This window comes from Pogona vitticeps, chromosome 2, assembly GCF_051106095.1.
Source record: "Pogona vitticeps strain Pit_001003342236 chromosome 2, PviZW2.1, whole genome shotgun sequence".
Classification (NCBI taxonomy): Eukaryota; Metazoa; Chordata; class Lepidosauria; order Squamata; family Agamidae; genus Pogona; species Pogona vitticeps.
The window spans coordinates 270,603,450-270,626,295 of NC_135784.1; the positions used below are offsets into that span (position 1 = coordinate 270,603,450).

At 37.3% G+C, this 22,846-nt stretch overlaps 1 protein-coding gene across 6 annotated transcripts in view; it reads left to right on the forward strand.

Annotated features, from left to right (window-relative positions):
- The window catches only part of TMEM161B (transmembrane protein 161B), a 37,805-nt gene extending 23,761 nt beyond the window's left edge, over positions 1-14,044 (forward strand). For 2 of the 6 annotated variants that reach the window (XM_020783758.3, XM_020783753.3), the window contains 7 exons: positions 2,241-2,392; positions 3,146-3,206; positions 5,912-6,052; positions 7,843-7,956; positions 9,337-9,511; positions 11,777-11,873; positions 12,802-14,044. In XM_020783758.3, the coding sequence (XP_020639417.1) occupies positions 2,241-2,392; positions 3,146-3,206; positions 5,912-6,052; positions 7,843-7,956; positions 9,337-9,511; positions 11,777-11,873; positions 12,802-13,079 (1,018 nt within the window). In that variant the 3' untranslated portion in view covers positions 13,080-14,044. Of the gene's footprint in view, positions 1-2,240; positions 2,393-3,145; positions 3,207-5,911; positions 6,053-7,842; positions 7,957-9,336; positions 9,512-9,605; positions 9,777-11,213; positions 11,457-11,776; positions 11,874-12,801 lie in introns of those variants that run through there. The other 4 variants (XR_013542209.1, XR_012084484.2, XM_072992573.2 and 1 more) reach the window with 4 other exon arrangements.
- Positions 14,045-22,846: the final 8,802 nt, after the last annotated feature.

Genomic DNA, 22,846 nt, shown 5'->3' on the forward strand with positions numbered 1-22,846 from the left:
GAAGTCCACACCGTCTCAAGGGCCAAACATTTGCTATCCATTATTTTAAAGATTTAAGGCAGCAGTTCTTAGACTTTTCTTTACCATGGACCCCTTTTAAATATATTTTGTGGATGCAGATCACCAAGACTAAACTCGAGATATAAAATCCTAAAGTGCATCAAATATTCATTTAAATTTTCTCATGAAGGGTTTCATCAACAGATATTCCTTGCTATAATGGTGACACTTTTAAGGATGATTGGAAGAAACTTCATTTTGCTTTGAATAGCATGCACTCATCTACATTTCAAATTCAGCCAGCTATCCATTCTGAGGCTCAGCCAGAATGTATTGTTACAAAATTCACTGTGATAATATTGAAAAGTCACTTTACCCAATAATGACCAAACACTTTTATTAGCAGAAATCAAAGAAGAAACATGATCATGAAGTCCATCCAAACATACACTGACACCGACTCTCTTCCTGTGACTTCTGACAGTCTGCGCAGTAGCAGAAAATGTCATATGCTGCCTCTCAGCCACTCAGTATCATTCACTTGCATGTTCTCACCATTTGCAAAAATATCAAACAGTGATTTACTATTGAACAGTTATTTTTATAACCGGTTTTTACTTTTGTTTGTTTTTAATGGATGTGGTAGCTTAGAAAAGCCAAGTTTTACACAAATGGCAAGAGATATTTTGTTCTACATTTCATTTTCTTTCTTGCTTTCTTTTATTCTTTCTATTTTAACTGCAAAAAATCATAACATTTCTTCAAGCCTTTGCAGACCCCCTGTGAGGATATTGCGGCCTTCAGGGGGCACAGAACAGAGGTTAAGAACCTATGATATAATGTGTCGTTTTGCAGTTTGTATGTTGACAGGTTTTGTAAAATTCTGCAATTAAAACGACAAATACCTGTTGTTGCCTTGCTAAACAGTTATTAAAACCACTTATCTGCCTGATAAGGCACAGCAGAATGGGAATGAGGTGGGTGAGATAGCAGAATGGGAATAAGTAGGTGAGATTGGAGTTTAGTGCAAAGTGTTGGAATCTCTGAAGCTGATAAAGTTAAAAGAAACAAAGTAGGTGTTTAATCAGTGTAAGATGTGAAAGTTTATCCATCTTAGGTTGGATAAACAAATAAAATGCCACACTGTGAGATGAGATTATGTATAAATGCATATATGGAAAGTGGTTTCTAGCACACTATTCATGGACTAGAATATCCCTAAACCATATAGCATGTTTTTTTCTTCTATATCTGAATTAAGGTGTGTGGAATGACAACAGACCTAAATTATGGACTCTGATGATTTGATAAATGTGCTTGTTAAAAGTTATTGAGAAATGACTTTGGATTAAAAATTCTGTAATAATAGAACAACTGCATTAATTGATGAACAATGTTCTCTTGATTTTAAAAACACGAAGACCCCCTTTATGTGATAATTTACAGTATGTTAAAGTCTTCTGGAAATGATGCTAGTGTGATTAATTATAGAAAGAAAAAAAAGCAGTGATCATTGTCTCAAGTCACATTTTTGTGTAAAGCCTCTGTAAATGAAGTTGTTAAATTCTGTAGTTTCTGATAAGAAAGACTGAAAACCATAATTAGCTAATAGATCTGCTTAATATTCAGTTTCTTTTAAATAAGTGAAATTGAATACCAACTAGACAAAAATTCATTTTCCTTGTTTCCTACTGAAGTTTTGATATTAGATGTAAAGAGCTTAATGATTATTGTGTGAAAGCAAAGTGAAATGTGGTTATGATCATCTCATATGCAATTGCTGAACGAGTCTTTGGTTGTAGACTTCTTTAAGTGGAATTTATTTCTGTGTAATACTTGGGATCTGAAGAGCCATTGTGGGTACCCATATAAAATTCCTTTCCTCTGTCTACCATTTAATATCCGACTAACTGCTTTTCAAAGCTGCCTCTGTTTAAAGAGCAGTGGTCTGGGTGGCATACTGAAACTGCTTTTACATGAAACACAAGTTCATGTCCTCCTGGATGTAAAGCAGCTCGTCTCTTTCTTCACAACTTCATCAGTGAGTGTATCATGTGCTTGTGTATTTATCCAGATTTATTCTGTATGGAAAACAGGAAGCCACCTGACCCCCCTGATTGCCTCACAGGTGACTTCTGTCATTTTGGGTTATGGATTTGGATTCAGATGATGACTATAGAATTCAATATCTTTTGCAGGATTTTATGAAACTGACTTTTTCCTTGACTTTTCCTATGTAGAAAAATACTGTTCTCATTAACTACACACTATTTCAAAGTAGAAGAGGGTGGTGAAAGATCAGTCTGTGTAACTTTCGGGTTTTTTTTCTTTGTGAAAGCCATGGCAATTTTAATCATAACAGAAAACTATCTAGAGTTTGGACTTGAATCAGGTAATATCTTAAAACATTGTATTTGAACAGTAGCATGTCAATTTAAACAGCATATGTAAAATAGAACCCTCCCTAGGGAATTTCTAAGGAGATAGTAAAAAATACAACAGACTTTAGTACCCCTTAATATTAGCAATTGTTCTTTGGCGTGGACTTTCATGAACTGTAGCCCACCTTTTCAGATGCATGGAGTTGGTGGCGATTTTTTACAGTATTAAGTTGTAGTCCAGAACAGTTAAATTCTGCTTGTGACCTGGGCTCAATCCGAGGTACAGTAGTTGACTTGAGGTTCACTCAGCCTTCCATTCTTCTGAGATTGGTAAATTGAGTGCCCAGCTTTCTCTGTGGGTGGGTGTGTCGCCTGCATAATTAAATTCTAAACTGCCCAGAGTACTGTACTTTAAGCTCACTGCCTTAGGTCTCTGGCTGTAAAGCCAGAGGTTGGGAGAGTGCCTCCTTGACAGGTATTGGACTCGATGATCCATAGGGTCCCTTTCAACTCTTCGATTCTAAGATTATGGTTATCAGCATATGTTGCTTATGCAGATAGTTATTTCACACATGCATAGCTAACAAAGGGATCCTGTCAGAAGTATAGCTAGTTTATAAGTGAATCACTGATTGCAGTGATTGAAGGGAAACAACCCTAATCAAGAAGCTGGCAACCAGTGCTAAAATATTCTCTGGTAGCATTTTGAAATTCTTCATTCACCTTCTGAAATTCCTCCTTTCCCCCCATCACCCTGTTTACAGGATTCTCAAATTTTTCAGAAAGCGCTGTGCAGTTTTTTGAAAAACAAGGCTTGGAATCCCAGTAAGTATAAAACACAATTGTATAACAGTAAGTACTGTGTTATCACAATGTTATCCATGCTGCCTTGTAGTTCAGGCTGTATTATTTTTAAGGACTTTGGTGCTTTTTAAGGACTTTCATTCCAAGGCATACCTGGTAGAGCTGACAAACAGAACATAACCCATTACATTTTCTGTGGAACAGTAGTCGTGTTTCATATTAAGCTGTTTCTGGAGCTTTTTGAAAACATTTCTGAAGTGGCAATAGGCCAGCTGTTCTTGACAGAAAGTGAAGATCCTCTTTTGTGTGCCTAACAGGTCTGGCTAGGGGACCTCAGATTCCTGGAACATAAGACAATGTTTTCTGGTTTTCACTCTTTCAAAACTTCATTTAAAAGAAATAGTGCCAGCTGTTAAAAAGTATAATATATCAAGTGCTTTTTAAATAGATACTCATAATTTGGAATTAGATTATAAATTCATGCTTTGTGTAGAGAAAGACTGACTAAATGCAAATGAAGAAAGGACCCCAGTGTAACATACTATACCTGCTGAAATTCTCATTTTGATGTAGCTACTGTAAGTACAGGAATCCTTCCTTTTTCTGAATCACAGTGCCCTAACACTGCTGTTTTTGGCCATGGCCATAAACACAATATGAAAGAAATGTATCAAGATTGTAAGTCGCATAACAAATATTGTAAGGTAGTTTGTGTGAAGAATTGTTTCCGGTCTGTGGCAATATGGCATGCTTTTCTTTAAAATTGCGATCAACAGGTCATGCCCCTTTCTAGATTGTCCCTACCATTCTCTTGCCAAGTTCTCAATTTTTCATGCAGTAGGCAAGGGTGAAAACGCATGTTGAGTCCTTATTGAGCAGTTTCCCCTCAAGATTTTTTCCTAAACTCCTATTGATATTGTAATTTCGCAGATATACAACATAACAGCAAATCTATGAATTACACGTCAGTCGAGTCAGAGGTCATGAAAAACTCATATCTTTTAGAATGATCTATAGCTCTTTGTGACTCACATGGTGACACGCTTCATTGCAGTCTGGACTCCTAGCAGAGTCACCCAAAGCAGAATGGTCAAACCTGAGAGATCAGACTAAGATGCACCCATCCTTTTTAGAAAACAAATGGTTACATCAGCAGAAGACACATGGGCTGATACTCCTCTGAAATGTGTTAGTGCACTCCAGTAGCCAAGGTATATTTGCTATATGCTCTCTAGTGCTTTTTCTTCTTCTGAATCCAGCTTCAACATCTGGCTTCTCTTACTCCACATACTCTAAAAGTCTTAGCTGTAAAATCTTGAACGTTGCTTCCACGGTAAATTAATATGATAGTTTTATTGTAATCTTTGATGTCTCCTCTCTTTTTTGGGCCATTGTTTTGTTTTACATATTTGTTGGCATATTCTTCCTAGATCTTGCTTCTGTAGGTTCTGGTCTTGTTTATGCAGACAGAATAGAGATTTTGCTTCCAATTATATGTAGAATATATTCTGTTCTGTTCCATTCCATTCTGTTTATTACCTGTATCTATCCAGTGACATCCAAATGTATATTTTCTGTCAGGTCACTTGAAATATGTATTTGCAACAAACAAACAAACAAACTGTTAGCTTCACAAATTTCTGAGTAATTTGTGTGCTTCATTTCTAATTCTTGTCCACATTCTACATCTGTGTTTGATTCTGCTTTACTTGTTTTGTGTTCAAGTCACCTGTAACAATATATCATTTTTGGTGTGCAAACAGTTTCATCCTGAACACTTGCATAGAAGTTTTCAATTTTTTTTCTTAAGCTTCTGCAGCTGGGGCATAGACTTGAATGATGGTTATGTTAATAAGCTTTCCAGAAGTGTAATTGACATTATTCTGTCTACATTATTGACCCTCAAAAATTCATTCCCAGAGTGAAACATTTTGTAATTATCTCATTGAAATGGTCCTATCCCAGTCCAATTTAGCTTGTTCTTGCCACATATTACAGTCTGTATATGTTCTGTTGCTTGTTTTACAATTTTTAAGCTTGCCTTGATTCATACTTTTCATATTCCAGGTATGCCACACATGTCATTGACATTCCTTTTGCCTCTTTACACTTCTGCAGCTGGATGCCCTTTTGGATTTTATTACCAACAGTGTTATTTATACTTTGCTTTCTCCCACAAGCTGATTTGAATGCCTTCCAACCTGGGAGTGTCATCTTCCAGCACTGCCTCATTTTCATTTGGACTATCTTCAAGAACTACAGTTGCTTCGTCTGTGTAGTACTAACAAGATTTAATTTGTCATTGTTGTCTATGAAAGATTCTCTGCAGTGTCTTCTTCCATTACTACCATTTCCAGTGACTGCTCTTCAGGAATGTATCTGCCCTCATCAACTTGGAATTATCAGTTCTCTGCAGGTGTAACCATTAATTCTTCAAAAGGATAGATGCATCTTAGTCTGATCTCTCAGCTTTGACTATTCTGCCTTGGGTAACCCTGCTTGGAATCCAGACTTGTAACAGAGTCAAACCTCCTGATGGTTTTGCTCCCAGTTTTCTAGCTACAAACCTCACAACAGGAAGGAGAACATGAACACTGTGTGTGCATGTGTGTGTGCTTTCCTTTCTTGCTTGCTTTGTTGGAAACAAAAGAGAAGAATACATGTCTTATCCTTAAAATGTCCAGAAAGCTGACTATCATTCTTTCTTTGTTGTGCTTTTTCCGCAGGGGTCCTGTTTCTAAATTAACATTCAAACTCTTTCTGGCTATCCTTTGTTCATTTATTGGTGCTTTTTTGACATTCCCTGGATTGAGATTGGCTCAGATGCATCTGGATGCTTTGAGTTTAACGACTGAAAAAATCACTCAGTAAGCTAGACTATGTAATACATAACTAGACTGAAACTGTATCATATCTGTAGTACAGTAGTGCCTCGCAAGACGATTTTAATTCATTCCGCGAAAATCGTTGCCTTGTGAAAAAAATCTTCTTGCGAGGTTCCCTATGCATCGGTCTCAAAAAAAAAAGTCTTACGAAGCATTAGTCTAAAAAAAAGTCTTGCGAAGCATCGGTCTCAAAAAAAAAAGTCTTGCGAAGCACGGTCATAGAAAAAAAACATCTTGCGAGGCACCATAGTGATTGCAAAAACCAATAGTCTTGCGGGTTTTTCGTCCCACGAGGCAATCATCTAGAGAGACACCACTGTAATTGTTTTGTAAGCAGTGTGCCACTTTTCCAGCCAAACTGCTTGTTGGTGTTTTCTGGGTATTTCCATATAAAGTCAGCATGCCAAACATACACTGGAGCTTCATTTCAAAATCTCTTCAGTATTTTTAATAAACAGAGTGGAAAGGGATAACATGGAAGAAGTTTACTATAAGGATGGAACAGTTTGACTTTGATGGACCATAGCAAATGTTGAGTGGCCTGAGCTGCTTTAAGATGGGAGCTCAGAACTGTGGATTCTGTGGGTGAGCCTTAAGTATGCTTTATGGGAGTAATAAGGCAGTGGTTTCCTAAACGTACATTATTTCTGCTAAATTGTGAACAAGATGGAAATGATAGAGATTTCAGAAATGATATGCTGGAATCCATGTAAGACCACTTACAAGCATCCAGCCCTATTGATAGCCCAGCATGGATTGCATTAGCAGGGTCACCTTGGATAAGGTGGTTTATTTATGTGAAATGTCAAAGATGACATTCAGCAACAGCACTTTGTTTACCATTTTCACATGGGCTGGATTTACATGCAGAAATTCAAGGGGAAAGTTAACTGTTCTTATATCAGGTACCCTTTCTATTTATATAATTTCCATTCTTTCAAATTATAGATGCATTGTTTGCTACTTCAACAGTTTTTCTGTTTTAAATTTTATTCCATATCAAATTCCTTCCTGTAAGATACTTGGATTGGAGTTGTTTTAGCTCTTCTACCAGTGAACCATGTTATTTCCTTCCCCACTGAATCAGCTGTAATTTAGAAATGCCTAGGACTAAGGAATTAAGGGGGCACAGTTTGCCTTATAACTAGAATTCCCTGTTATCTTGATCTTTGGTTCATTTTGTTGGTTTGTGGTGTCTCCTGGGTTGTGCATTGCTACATTCATATTATAGAGATCCTGCATTGTTGTGGAGCATTGCATGACATATTTTTAGACACACACTCAGCTCACATGGAGTGCTCTCTGCATCTCTTCACCCTTGTTGTCCTATTCAAACAGACAGTAAATCCTAGAACACATCCAATACTTCCCTGCAGTTCCACATTGTAGAACAAGACTGGTACTGGTAACACCTGGTGTTTGGAAAGCTAGTCTGTCATTTTTGTCTTCTCCCTGAAGAACCTGTAGCAAGGTTCCAAAGAACACCTGCGATGTGGGGAATTGTATGAAAATCATTTCCCCAGCAGAAACATGACTGTGTGGTTCATAAAGGAGTATAATACAAAACAGTTATATTTTGCTCCTTTAAGAAACATGTGTTCATGTTGCTGTTGAGGAAGTGCTTTTCAAACAGTTCTATAAAACCCTGGTGTTTATATTTATATAGTTTATTTTTTCCTTGCTTTCAGTACAAAACAGTTTGGAAACCCAATTATCGTACATTCTGTAAGAGTTATTGTGTATTGATTTTTGTTTCCATTTTCAACTTTCAGAATGCTGTTGCATATAAACTTCCTGGCACCCCTACTTATGGTCTTATTGTGGGTAAAACCCATCACCAAGGACTACATAATGAATCCACCATTGGGAAAAGAGAATGTGCCTTTGTAAGCTGCTTTTGAAGATCTACACTGTAAAATAATACCATGCTTTGTGTTTAAAACATAATGCCATTGTAGCTACATTAATAGGTTGCAAAGCCTTGTCTTTTAAAGAGTGGTTGGAAACTGGGAAAGTGATGAGGACTGCACACTGACACTGTGTGGGGCCAAAGCCAATAGAGGTGAGGCCACCACTTCTCTCCCCACTTTTTATTCATTCATCAGTCTATAACCTGTTTATACTCTCTCACACACATATACAGAAGCATCCTTTTGTCTCCTCTTTACACTGTGTCTGTCCCTATTGTGTTCATGCTCTTTCATTAAGAAATATGCTTTCTCATATTTATTAAATACATTTGTACACCATCTTTCTGGGATACACATATATCCACATACTCTCTTGCATGTTCCTGTTCTTTCATGTACATCTGTTCTTCCCTACTATTCCTCTCTGTGTCGTCCCTGACATTCTGTCTCCTCCATTACCTCTACCTTTGATCAAGCCAGAGAATAAACCGTTTGGCAGTAAGGAGAGCAACTGACATACAGTGAGACACAAATCACAGAGTATAGTGCCTAGAATGGCATTCTGTGTTGCCCATATATGTTGCTCTGCCTTCCATACTTTGTACTAACACCTCCTGGCTTGTATTCGCGAAGGCTTTCACGGCCGGGATCTAATGGTGGTTGTGGGTTTTTCGGGCTCTTTGGCCATGTTCTGAAGGTTGTTCTTCCTGACGTTTCGCCAGTCTCTGTGGCCGGCATCTTCAGAGGATACCGCCCTTTCCTCCTGCCTTTCATAGGTCGAAGCTCCGGCCACAAGTCGAACCAAAATTTTGCGGCCAAAGCTTTTCGCACCTTGAAATTTTCGTAAGTAGGGACCTTCGTAAGTCAGGGGTCCACTGTAGTAACATAAAGAATATTTTTGGAAGATATATTTCTTTGATTCTTCATTAAACTAAAGTATGTGAGATAATGAGATTGTCATACAAACCTTAAAACTCTCCAATACCTGTTCAGAATACCATGCAATTTTAGAATTGGCCTTAATCTCTTTTGCATTCAGTTGACAAGTGGATAGAGAGAAATGACTCATGACCCATTTATATTTTGATTTTTTTATCACACTCAGTGTCTTAGAAAACTATGGTAGTAGAAATGTTAAACTGGAGTTCACTGTATTTCCACCCCAGGTTGTTTACAATATTAATGTTTCTTTGAATGCCCATAGTGTTCAAACAGTGCACAAATAGAATTGTTAAAGGGCCTCTTTTACTCTGTGGAATTTTTTGTCCCTTTTACCACTCCAGCAGTTTAAGAATACTTGGTTCATAGTTTTGAATGAACATTGGAAAACTCTTTTCCTTTTTTCAAAACTTACAGAATGTCAGAAGCTACATTTGATACTTTAAGGCTGTGGGTTATAATTCTCCTGTGTGCTTTGAGGTTAGCCATGATGCGTAATAATCTCCAAGCCTATCTGAATTTAGCACAGAAGTGTGTGGATCAAATGAAAAAAGAAGTTGGCAGAATAAGTACAGTTGAATTGCAGAAAATGGTAAGCCTAACAAACATTAAACAAGTATAGAAGTGAACTAGCTGATGCTGTTTTGATTCATTAAAAATAAGGATGAACTTTCTTGTTTTAATAGTCTGAAGTGCAATCTGAAGTGTTATGCAGAAACTCTGATATTACAACTTCAACTGCTTTTAAGCCTCTGGCAATATCACTGCTTAGTTCATCTTTCACTAGCCCCTAGGAATATTCCTGTAGATCTCTTCTGAATGGTTCTACTTCTAAACTACCCTCTTCTGCAAAGCAGGTGTGTGTAAAGCAATGATATTTCAAAACAATTGAATTGCCAGATGTTTGTCTAAATACAGTTATGCATAGTTTCATTTTTGTTTCCGAAACTTAGAATACAAAGAGATTTGGAAAATGGAGTGGTGGGATTGTACTGAGTATTGAATGTGAAATATTTTTGGTGCTGCATGTTGAGGGGTGTTGTCAGGGAGCATAAAATATTTCTTTGGAAAACAGTTGCACCCTTTCTTTGCTGAAGCTCACAACAGTTGTTTTCTATTTCCTCCTCCAGTGTCATTCCATATGATTCCAGCCAAGCCATGATAAAGTAATATGTAATTATGTATTTGTGCCAGAAAAGCAGTTTGGAGCGGCAATAGATTTACTGCTCTCAGTTTGGATAAATTAGGGCCATGGCTGAACTGAGAGAGAAGCCTAAGAAACTTATCTTACCTTTCCTACTTTCAGTACAACTAACTACATGATAGGTTGGAAATTATAGGCGTCACTGTAAATGGTTAGCAGCCAAAGAACACAGAGAAACCACTGAAGTTGATAATAAGTTGCTCTGCATCATCTGCTTGGAGAACTAGTTTCAGATGGTATAGTTTGCTATTTATTTGCCCTTTGTGGCATAATTGCTATTTAAGCAAGCAAGTACACAAATTGGAAACAGTCTTGATAGAAATGATGCATTCACTTTTTTAAAGTTTTAGAGCAAAGTTAAGATCCACATGGTTGTTGTGGGTTTTTCGGGCTCTTTGGCCGTGTTCTGAAGGTTCTTCCTAACGTTTCACCAGTCTCTGTGGCCAGCATCTCAAGATCCACAGCTGTCTTTTACAGTGAAAACATTACATGGGATTAGACTTAGATATCTGCACGTGCATGGTGACAGGCACAAGCAGCCTTTCTCATCTTTTGCTTTTAAGCTACCTAAAAATGTGTGAAGACGTAGAGAAGCATGTTGAGTGATGTGGGCTATGGTGTAAAGGGCTGGTAGGAAGGGGAGGTGGCAGAAGATCTGGTGGCACTCACAAAACGTGCTTTTATATAATTTCTATGCTCTATCCCTGAAAGATATAAACATTCTGGATTTTTTAAAGCTATGAGGAAAAAACATGTTTTTTCTTGGGTCAGAAAAATAAATGGGTGGGTAGGTGGGAATAGAAATAAATGCAATATCTATTTTCATATGAAACCTACAATTATTTTACTGTTCTAGCTATATAAAATTTGTTGAAAGCTTTGCATATAAAAGAGTACTATTTCACATTTATGACATTTTAAAAATGTAAAAGCTTTAGTTGTGCTCAAGCAAACCTGTGACTATACCCTACAAATAGCTGCCCACATACTAACTAAATGTGTGTGTTACTTTTTTCCATCTGAGACATAGGGAATGGATGATAATCAAAACCACATATTTTGTAATAAAACAAAGTCTATTTTTGGGCAGAAACAGGCTTACTTTTTCTGTGACTGCCTTCACCAGCTAAGGAAAAAGGTCACCAGAATATGGGAAGTACCAGTCCACAAGCAAAAATGCCCCTCCATCCTCTTATGAAGGTGGTAGCATCCACTAGGTATGAAATTGCATTGCAGAATTGTTCTGTAATTCTATAGGCTGCCTTACATACAGATGTTTATGCTATGTATTTCCCACGGTGAATGAATAAAAGCATTTCACATTAAAAAATCAGCTTCTTCCTGTACCATTCCTGAAACTGTAGTGGTGATAGTTAGAACTTTGTGGATTGCTGTGTTGCTAGGTATAATTGCTGAAGTATATTATCTTTACTATATATTATATATCTTTATTATATATTATCATTATATTAGCTTTATATATATATATATATATATATATATATATATATATATATATATATATATATATATATATATATATATATATATATATATATATATATATATATATATCTTTATTATATATTATCATTATATTATCTTTACACCATGACTAATCTTTGTTTGTTTGTTTGTTTTTTGTGACTTCAGGTGGCCAGAGTGTTTTATTATCTCTGTATAATTGCACTTCAGTATGTGGCACCTCTGGTTATGCTGCTTCACATGACTCTACTGTTGAAAACTTTAGGTGAGAACTGCCAAATAAATGCAAACCTCCCACCCTGCTCATTAATACTCTGCTTGTTAAAATGTTATTAGTTGTTTGTTCAGGTTTCTTGAAAGAGATGGCAAAATGAGCATTCCTGTGTACCTCTATCTGTCTAGTTGGAACATATTATACAGAGATAGTTATTAGGCCAGTTCTTGCTCAAAAACAGTGGAAGCATTTAATGTGTTAATGATTTTTGAGTAAAACTATAGAATAGAGAGCAGCTTTTGAAGGGTTCACATACTGTGGGGGATGGGCTTGATTTCTTTTAAAAGCACTCTAAAAACAATTATAAATAAATGTTGTACCTTAAATCTTAAGATTTAGATGGCTTCCATTTTCTCTAGTTATGAAAAATAGATTCTAGTTTTTACAGAAAACCAAACATACCCCTACTCATAAGCTGGTAATAAAATGATTCAAAAAAAGTTGTATAAAGTGCTGCCTCGCATAGTGATCGCTCCGTTTAGTGATGAAATCGCTTTGTGACACATTTTTTTGTGATCGCAAAAGCGATCGCTTTTCAATGTTCCCTATGGGGGAATTTCCCTTTGTGATGCTCAGTTCCCTGCTTCAGGAACCGAGCATCGCAAAGCGATGATTTTAAAAGAGCTGATCGGCGGTTTCAAAATGGCCACCAGGTAAACAAAATGGCCGCCCGCTGTGTTTAGGGACGGATTCCTCGCTTAAGAGGCAGCAAAAATGGCTGCGCTATGGAGGATCTTCGCTGAACTGTGAGTTTTAAGCCCATAGGAATGCATTGAAGGGGTTGCAATGCGTTTCTATGGCTTTTTAATATCACATAGCAACATTTTCGTTCTGCAGCGATTTTTGCAGAACGAGTTAACATCACAATGCGAGGCACCACTGTATAGGTTTTAAGGTCCCATTTGTTTTCTTTTTATAGGTAACTACTCCTGGGGCATTTATCCAGAATCATCTTCAGATTTACCAATGGAAAACAGTCCACAGAGCAGTTCACTAAACTCTGAACCTTCATCTGATGATGGAAAGATGAAGGTAACTGTAATACAGCTAACAATGGCACTGGCTAGCTTGAAGAACATTTTCACTCCACTCTTATTCAGAGGACTCCTGTCTTTTCTGACATGGTGGATTGCTGCTTGTCTTTTTTCCACAAGCCTTTTTGGGCTCTTCTATCATCAGTACTTGACCGTCGCATGATCTAACAAGACAGACATTCAGCACTAGGAAGACCCTATGCCCCAAGACAGCAGGAAAAAAGATGGGAAGAAATAGCACGACAAAGAGGAAAATGTATCAGTTTTTCCTCAAATGTTATTCTGTGTTTTCGAGCAATGTTGCTGGTTTATGTTGGAAATCACAAGAAAGTTTATAACTTTGATACCTTAAATTATAGGTAATTACCAGATTGTTGGTGGGCTACTTTGAAATATGTCCAAGTACCTTTGTTTTTATGTGCTCCATGCTGCTCTGAATACACTGTGTATTCAGTCATTGATTGGCTGATCTTAGTGGTGTTAAGGTACTAGGGTAATATTTATGGTGACTGTTTAGAAAATGAACTTTCATCTGAGCCATACAAGGGAGATGGAGAAGTTGTCCTGTTGGAAAATCATGGATGACTTTTCTACTGAAAAGCAAATAAAACCAACAGGATGAAAGAAATGCTGTATATTACAGTATAGGAAATTATCTGAGCAGAGTTTATTGTAAATAAAATGCATGGACTCAGCAAGCATTCATGCTGAAGGACTTGTTTACATGTTACAAAGAAGTATATATTGCAATACTATATCACTTGGTCACTTAATGTATGAATATTCAGGAGTGAGCAGTTTCCAGACTTTAAAAGCATTTCCTTCTTTGAATGCTCACATACTTGAAACTAATCCTTTGGCAGTTGTAATTGTCAAGTAGCAAGTAAGTCCAATGGTGTGACAGCTTACTATGTGTACCTCACTCCTCCATGTTCATGTATTGGACTATACAAAGTGATATAATTTGTTGGGGTATAATATAGTGGGGCATCATCTTAATTGATGCACTGAGCCCCATAATGTAATGTGTCAGGAAGTCCTAAATAATTTTCATATTATAAAAGTAATATTATAAATATATTGTTTCAATCCGAACGGTCTTTTTAAAAATAAAAATGGCCACATAAATCCTTGTGTGTTTAGTGTTGGTGCTAATACTTATGTACAAAATTTAACAATGTCTTATTCTCCTGGTACTAGACAAAGTCCTTTGACTTCAAAACAATAGCTGGAGGGGCTTGGTGACACTCATCAAAGTCTCCTAAGCTTATTTGTTCATTGCGTATGAGTTTGTGGTTTATTATTTGAAAATACAGATGTCACACTACAAGATGTCACTCACTGTATTTCCCACCTCTCTTTTTAAGTTGCCACTTCCAGTACTAAACCTGAGTTTGGCCACAATTTACAAGTTTATAAATGTATTTTAATATTCTTTTCTTCTACAGTCTTCCACAAACTCCATTGATCACTGCCATGAATGTTTTGGCTTTTACTGCTCTTGCTCTAGCATTTCTCATTCCCACCATAAAGGCAGTGCATAGATAATCCACATGCAGTACCACTTGGCTTGAACTAAATCAAGTCACTTTTTATTGCAGGAATAATTTCAGTACAACATGGTTTTATTCCTAAACCTCACTCTTTTCAGTTTAACTCTCTCAGACCTTCTCTCTCCTTTCTTCTCCTCCTTTCCTTCCTCTGCCAATCCAAAGCATTCTCACCAATGTTCAGTACTCCATACTTATCCCTTCTGCCCTTGATAAGCTTATATACTCTAAGTAAGTCACTTATCAACCGAGTTCCCCCCCCCCCCGTGAATGTATCCCAAACAACAGACTAACTCTGAATCAAGTGATGTACTCTAAACCACAAATAAGCATGTGATATGTCCTAACCATGTTTCATAGCGTTGACACTTGTGTCCACTCCCATTCATGCTTGTCAAAAAACAGCCCTGAAATTTGCTTTGGGTTTGGGTGAGGTTAACATATGAATATAGGAATAAACTTTTGGGACTTCCCCTTGCATGATGTCACTTTGTGAATAGGAGTGATCATAAAAGGAAATCCTGTAGACCATCTTGACTGCTGCCTTTGGTATTGTCGGTAGTCAGGCTGCCCTTTGCTATATATAGCTTAACATCCTTTTTTTATGCTGGCAATGTGGACACAATATTGTGTAACAATATTGGGCCATTTCCTGGCATTTGAATTGTGGTCACATTAATAAACTGGGAGGTGGGTTTCTTTCTGGAAGAATTGAATTTCCTGTTTTTTTAAAAAAACAGAAGTTTAAGTATGTATATACACTACACACATACTCCAGTGGAAACGTAACCTCATAATGCAGACTAGAAACTGTTCCAGTTTTCAAACCCTTTCCTTGAGGGGGGCAAGCTGAGAAAGAAAAGCTATAGAGGACCAAAAGCTCTATGAACACATTAGTATGCTTTCCAAAAGTTGTCCTGTTGCCTTATGAAAAAAAAGTGGGGAAGGGGATAGATTGGAGTTATCAAAGACTGTCACTGGAAACTAAGGTCAAAAATCATCCATATTGTGTGAAAGGAAAACGGAAACAAGACAGGGACAAAAATTAACTCATCTGAATTGTATTGGAGGAGAGCTTTACCAATACCACAAACAGGCAGAATGGCAAGTCCTCAATCGAGTCAAGTCTGAACTCTCAGTGCAAACATGACCATATGTGTGTATGCTCTTTGCTGTCAAGTCAAAACTGACTTATAACAACCCTTATTGAGCATATCCTACTGTGAGCATATAGTGAAAATAAAGAACTGACCAGAAAAGAGAATATTGCTGGGAAAAGTAGGAGGAAGTAGGAAGACTCAACATGACACAAATAGGCCCAATAAAGGAAGCCATAGCTGTTAGTTTACATGACTTGAACAGAACTTACTAGAAAAGACAGTATCGCTAGGAAGGGAGCAATAGTAAGAACAATCTAAAACATGAGATGCAGTTGGTTTGCAAGATCTGAGCAGAGTTGTTTGTGATATGATATTGTGGAGGTCATTAACTCATATAATCACTATAAATTGAAAGTAGCTTGATTGCATATAACATCTTCGGAGTTTTTTTCCCTTAATTACCAGACAACTGTACACTGACAAAACAAGTGGAGTGGTTGAAACTATGACAGGATATAGACATCAAAGCTCACATATCATCAAGTAAGACCAAACCCAAACAAAGCAAAAAATAGTAACAAATGCTCTGTGCTTTTGTAATGCAGAAATACTTTGAATATGCGTTATAAAATTGTATGCTAATTCCCTGGAGATACATGGCAAAACCTCTCCCTTTATTGAGGACTGTCATTCCATTTCTTTCTTAAAAAACAGCCTCTTTTTCTTTACTTTTCAAAGAAAACCTGTCTTTTGACTGTTTCTGTGTCCTTTCATTGCTCTCCAAACATCTCTCTGTCAATGATGCTGCAAAAGTGTATCTACTTTTCAGCACTTTTGCTGGTACTGTAAGCCTTTTCCACACATGCTCACTCTTACAACAAAGGATCTTTATGAGGATCATTATTTCAGCCCTTGTAGCCAAGATTCCTTCCAAATAAAAATAAGAGGGTGGATTGATCTTTTCAATTTATATGAGCTGTTTTAAATCTTGGGACATTCAGGGTCACTTGTTTCTGCATGGGGGAACTGTTTTAAAAGATCATAACTCCAAAACCCTATGCCCGAAGTTCTCCAAGTTTGGCATAGCACAAGAGCAGGCAGTCTGCTAGATCTATGCCAGATCTGGTACTGATCAAAAGTCCATTTTCAAAGTTAAATTTTTGTTTGTTTGTTGCCTCCATTTTTAGAATTATTTTATAGAATATTAATTAACTGTGCTTTAGCTTCATTGATCTTCTAATTTCTTTAGATTTTTAAAAACTATTCTTATACTTTCTCCTCTCTTCCATTAGGGAAATATTTTATCTCATCCATTGCTCTTCTCATCAGGTGGGATAGTATCTTTCCTGCTACATACAATACATTCTCCTTTGTTTTCCCACACGCCATCTACATTTTCGGTATTCATACCTCTGTTGTCCTTAAATCATTCTTCTAATTCTCTATTTAGTTCTTCCACTTTCTCAAGTGGCTTCAGTCCTCATACTTCTAATTTCCTCTAGCTGTAGTATTTGTGTGTTCTGTTTTAACTTTTTATTCTAAGTGTTCTAACAAGTGCATTATGCTTTGAATTTTATATCTGCCCCAGGCTATATTTTTGCACTTAACACTCTATTTTGGAATCTGTGATTTATAAGTATAAGGTAAATTTGTTTATGAACAATATGTTTATCAGCATGTTGGAAGGATGCCTGTGTTCATAGTTTTGGTGGTGATAAAGTGGACTGTAAACTTAATATTTGTTTCTTGGCAAAATTGAATTAGTTTTTCTCCTTGTTCATTTCTGTCTCCTGATCCATATTTCCTGTCACAGTATCAACTCTTCCTTTTCTGACTTTCTTGTTAAAGTCCCATAGTATAATAGGAACATTATTGTGTTTTTTTTTAAATTTAAGAATATGAAGTGTATGAATGATTCATTTGATGATTCATTTCTCCTGCTTTTTCATTTTACAGATGCATATACTTTTGTTATGTTCACATCTGTTGATGTTCCATACAATTCTAACATAACTGTTCTATCTGATACTGCTATAAAACTTTTCACAAACCTTCATATTTGCTTATAAACCATTATTGCTTCCCTGTATGGATTAATGTCTTCTGATCACAAATAATAATAAAACCATCAGTACTTTTTAGTTTTCCACATACCACCATGTGCCTCTATCTTCAAGTACTCTCAGACATAGCCTTTCCATTTCCTTTGTTATATTTATTGATTTTCCTGACTTATGTAATGTGTTCCAATCTTAATCATTCCTTAAAAAAAAAAATCAAACCCCTCTTTACTGCCAGGGACTGAGAACCATTTGATTATTCATTTCTGCCATGATGGCTTTTCTTGGGATCTCTAATGTGCTTGTTTTCTCTTACCCTCCATATTCCTGGACTATAATAATCTCATATTGTACCTTTCCCCACTGCTTCTGATGGGACCACTGTCATACCCAATAGCTTCTTGAAGCTATAAATCAGAGTCTAAAGTTGCTTAGGGACCAATATCTCAAAAGGACGTGATGGTCTAAGATTTTTAAGGGTAGAGGGCTAGTTACTTCCCATGCACACCCCGGTAAGACTGACGTAAAAAAATCATGTCTTGGTCCTTGACCATATTCTCTTATTCCTATGCCTTGCTGCAAGTGTAACATTCCAAACATTGTATTCGCGAAGGCTTTCACGGCCGGGATCTAATGGCTGTTGTGGGTTTTTCGGGCTTCTTGGGCGTGTTCTGAAAGTGGTTCTTCTGAAAGAACCACTTTCAGAACACGGCCAAGAAGCCCAAAAAACCCACAACAACCATTCCAAACATTCTTCTAAAGTGCCAGTCAGAGTAAAATACTTATACTGACCTGAATTGTCTCTGGAAGCAAAAATAACAAAACTGGCATACTATCATACTTTGGGCACTTCCTGAGAAGGCCAGATGCCCTAGAAGAGACAATAATGCTAGGAAGAGTTGGATGCTGCAGGAAAAGAGGAAGAAATATGAGATGGATTGAAGCCATAGAAGAAGCCATGGCATTGAGTTTGCAGGAGCTGAGCAGGGTCACTGAGGCTAAACATGCTGAGTTCCTTCAACCTTTCCTCACAGGACTTTATTTCCAAATCTTTTGCCATATTTTGCCCTCCTCTAGACACATTCCAGCTTCTCAATATGCTTCTTAAACTAAAGTGCCCAGAAGTGGCCACAGTACTCTAAATAATGTCTAACCAAAGGTCACTGTCTCCATTAATGTGAATGGATAAACTTTCTTGCACAGGATTTCCACATGTGAATGGAGCATGCTGTCATGTCACTTTCATTTTGTACAGCATGCATCACTGCTGACGTGTCTGTATGAACTGGAGAACAAGAAGCATAGTGATTCTAAAGGAAGGAAGCAATGGTGTCAAGAAAAATAGCAGAAAAACCACATTGTCAATAGTTGCCAAAAGCCAGTGCTATCTTGGGAAAAAAACAACTGAAGAATACCCATATTGAATAGTTTAGCTTTTGCAGTTGCCCGAATTTCCAGCTATTATGGTTTTGTGTGTTGCTGCATATAACCCATTCTGTGCAGGTGATATTTTTTATAAAGATCTGTCAACCTGTAAGAGTTTGATTGAAATTAGGACTTGCAACCTTTCTAATTTCTAACAATTGCAGGTGCAGCTGTTTCCCCATCTGTGTATCTCAGTGTCACCTGCTGAATGTCTGCTTGTCACATAGTTTAGTATAAGCACAGTGCTCTGCCAGGAAAAATGATGTATAGAAAGTTATACCTTGTTGCTTCATGATGCTAGTACCTAGTTGAGTGTAACTAAGTGTTCTAGTCTGTCAAGTTCTTTTTCTTATAATTTTTAGAGGCATCTTGTGATAGACATCTGTGATAATTAGAAAACAGCATCCGTTAAGGTATTTTTGTAAAATTACAATCTATTGAAAAAGATGCCTTAAAACAGGGGTCAGGGAACTTTTTTTACCTTTTACCCCCTAAAAAATTTATATACGCCGACATTATCCCTTTGATTTGAAATGAAGGAAATCACAGTATTTGAATCCAAAATCTTATTGAATTTACACAGGCTGTGTACCGAACTAGCAGGATATATCATCAGTATCAATGGCTCCCAGGCTATGTACTGAACTAGCAGGATGCACAAATTTAATAAAGATGTGCACTATTTTTGCTGGAACACATTGCACACAAGCCATTGGGTGGTATAGGGACTAGTAAGGTGTCCAATGTGCCTAGCAAGTTGCATTAAATTTTTTCTAGCTTGCAGAGGATTTAATCATCATCAGTGGCTCCCAGAGTGGTGCTAGCAATGACAGCCAAGGCAGAATTGGGGGGGGGGGCTTTTCCTACCACTTTAATCATTCCATGTGTGATGTGCAAAAAGGAACAAACCAGGCTAAAGGTTATGTCACCCACCCTGGTGTCACAGCCCAACATCAAAGGACCGGCACACTTTTTTTATCATCATCAACGGAAAACTCAGCAGTGGCCAGAGGGCTGGAAAAGGTCAGTCTACATCCCAATCCCAAAGAAGGGCAGTGCCAAAGAATGTTCCAGCTATGATACAATTGCACTCATTTCACACGCTAGAAAGGTTATGCTCAAAATCCTCCAAGGCAGGCTTCAGCAGGATGTGGACCGAGAACTCCCAGAAGTGCAAGCTGGATTTCGCAGAGGAACTAGAGACCAAATTGCTAACAGGCACTGGATTATGGAGAAAGCCAAAGAGTTCCAGAAAAACATTACTTCTGTTTCATTGACTACGCAAAATCATGGCAGAAAGTGAGGATGAATTAAAGAACCTCTTAATGAGGGTGAAAGAGAAGAGTTCAAAAAATGGTCTGAAGCTCAACATAAAAAAAAAAAATCAAGATCATGGCCATTGGTTCCATCACCTCCTGGCAAACAGAAGGGGAAGATATGGAAGCAGTGACAGATTTTACATTCTTGGGCTTCATGATCACTGCAGATGGTGACAGCAGCCACGAAATTCAAAGACGCCTGCTTCTTGGGAGGAAAGCAATGACAAACCTAGGCAGCATCTTAAGAAGCCACTCTTCCCCCCACCTTAATTCAAGCCTTCTCTTTTGCTTGCCTGTTCTTTTTCATAGTTTTGAGTCAGTCTCTCACTCACACACATACACACACAAACATCCACCCACACACCTCCCTCCATACATACATTTTCTACATGCATTTAAATAAGTTTGATAAAGCCCTCGGTCTCTTGCACCTTCCCTTGTTAACTTGATCTTTTCCCTCCTCCTGCTTGCTTGCAGTCATCTCTGGTGGAAGCAGTCATTCAGAAGCCCTGGATTGATTGATTGCCCGGGGCTATTCCATAGCTGTAACCAATCAAGCAGGCTTATCTCCGATCTCTGAAAGAATGGAGGATTTACAAGTGCCCTGCTGCAACCAAGGAAGTAACAGGGAGAGGTGGCTTACAATTTGAGGTTTGGCTGCAAAGGGTGGGGGGGTAGCGTTCTCCTCATTACCCCCAGGATTTTCACTTTTACCCCATTTGGGGTAATTTGCCCCTGTTTCCCAACCACTGCCTTAAAATGTTAAATATCATTTACATCCTTGCTACGTGATATCTTTCAGTATTGGATGGTAAAATCTTGATAATTCTTTTCTTGGCATGTTTGTAGCAATGATTTTTTTGAATCATTAGCCATTGTTTCCATGATGTCATTTTTAATCCTGCACAAAAGTAGATAAATGGAAAGTTAGTTGACCTTGAGAGCATTCTCAAAAGTGTATGTGTTTGTATGTGAGTGTTTGTCTGACTTGCAGTAAAACTGATTGCATCTTGATTAAACATGAGTCAGAAGCATAGTAATTTTTTAGACTATAATTCCCAAGAATCTGAGACCCAGCATGTCCCCTAAGATTTGGGAAAATTTAGTTCCAATAGTCAAGTTTTCTAATCGCCAGCAGAGCACAACTGGACACTTGAAACAGTAAAGGGAAGCTGTCTTCATGCCTGAAAATAATTTGATATGGGCATTTGTAAAAAAAATATATAAATTTAGAGTGGAATAATCCTTTGGGAAAATGTTGGATTAGAAGACTGTGTACTTATAACTGTTTGCAGGCAACATAGACCCCGCTTGACCTCCAGTAAAAAACTGAAACTAATATTCTTCATAGCTAGATAGTTCCGTGGTTTACATCTCTGGATGCAGAGTCAGAGGTTGGGAGTTTGATTCCACACTGTGCCTCCAGGGAGAAGAGCCAGCCTGTATGACTTTGGGCCACAGTCCCAGGATACCCCCAGAAGTTAGGAATGGCAAACCACTTCTGAGTATTTTCCTTTTGGAAAATCCTGAAAAAGCTTGCCATAAGTCAGAATTGACTTTATGATACATGATGATGGTATTATTCCTTCATTTTAAATGTATTATAGTTCCGAAAATATGTGTCTGACGGAAGCAAAATACATTGGTATAGCTGAAATAATGTCAAATCAAGTGAAAGACTAACATCATTGTTTATTACTGTATATTTATGTGTACTCACAAACAGCTTAGACTTAAATTTCAAAGTGGTGTACAACAAAACACAGCTACACAATACCTAAAATAGCACACAAAAGTTATGTGGTTCATGAGATACTACAGTGATGCCCCGCAAGACTAATGCCTCATGCAATGAAAAACTCACAAGACGAAAGCGTTTTGCGTTGTTTTGTGGTTTTTTTGGTGACTTGCAAGACAAATTTTTCTATGGCAGTGCTTCGCAAGATGAATAGGAATGCAATTACATTTCAGTGCATTCCTATGGGAAACCACGCTTCGCAAGATGAAATTTTTGCAATACCAAACAACTCGCAGAATGAATTATTTCCGTCTTGTGAGGCATCACCATATGTTGGAATACACTGGGAAGGCTAGCATAAATAGGCATGTTTTCAACATGCACCTACAACTAGAGGTGTAAGGAGTGCATCAAATCTCAGAAGGAAGACTTGTCCTTGCAAGTTACATTGAGAAGCTGTTGAGTTTTAAGAGAAATTAAAAGTATTTATTTATTTATTTATTTATTTATTTATTTATTTATTTATTTATTTATTTATTTTTATTGTATTTATGCCCCGCCTATCTAGTCATTTTGACCACTCTAGGCGGCTTACAACATAAGGATAACAAGTTCTGAAAAAAATTATAACAATTAATTAAATGATTCTATAAGATGGGAAAAATAAAAATAAATCAAAGAGAGAGAAAAAGGAAAGAGGACAGGAATTAACTGGAAGGGAAGTCCTGCCTATACATC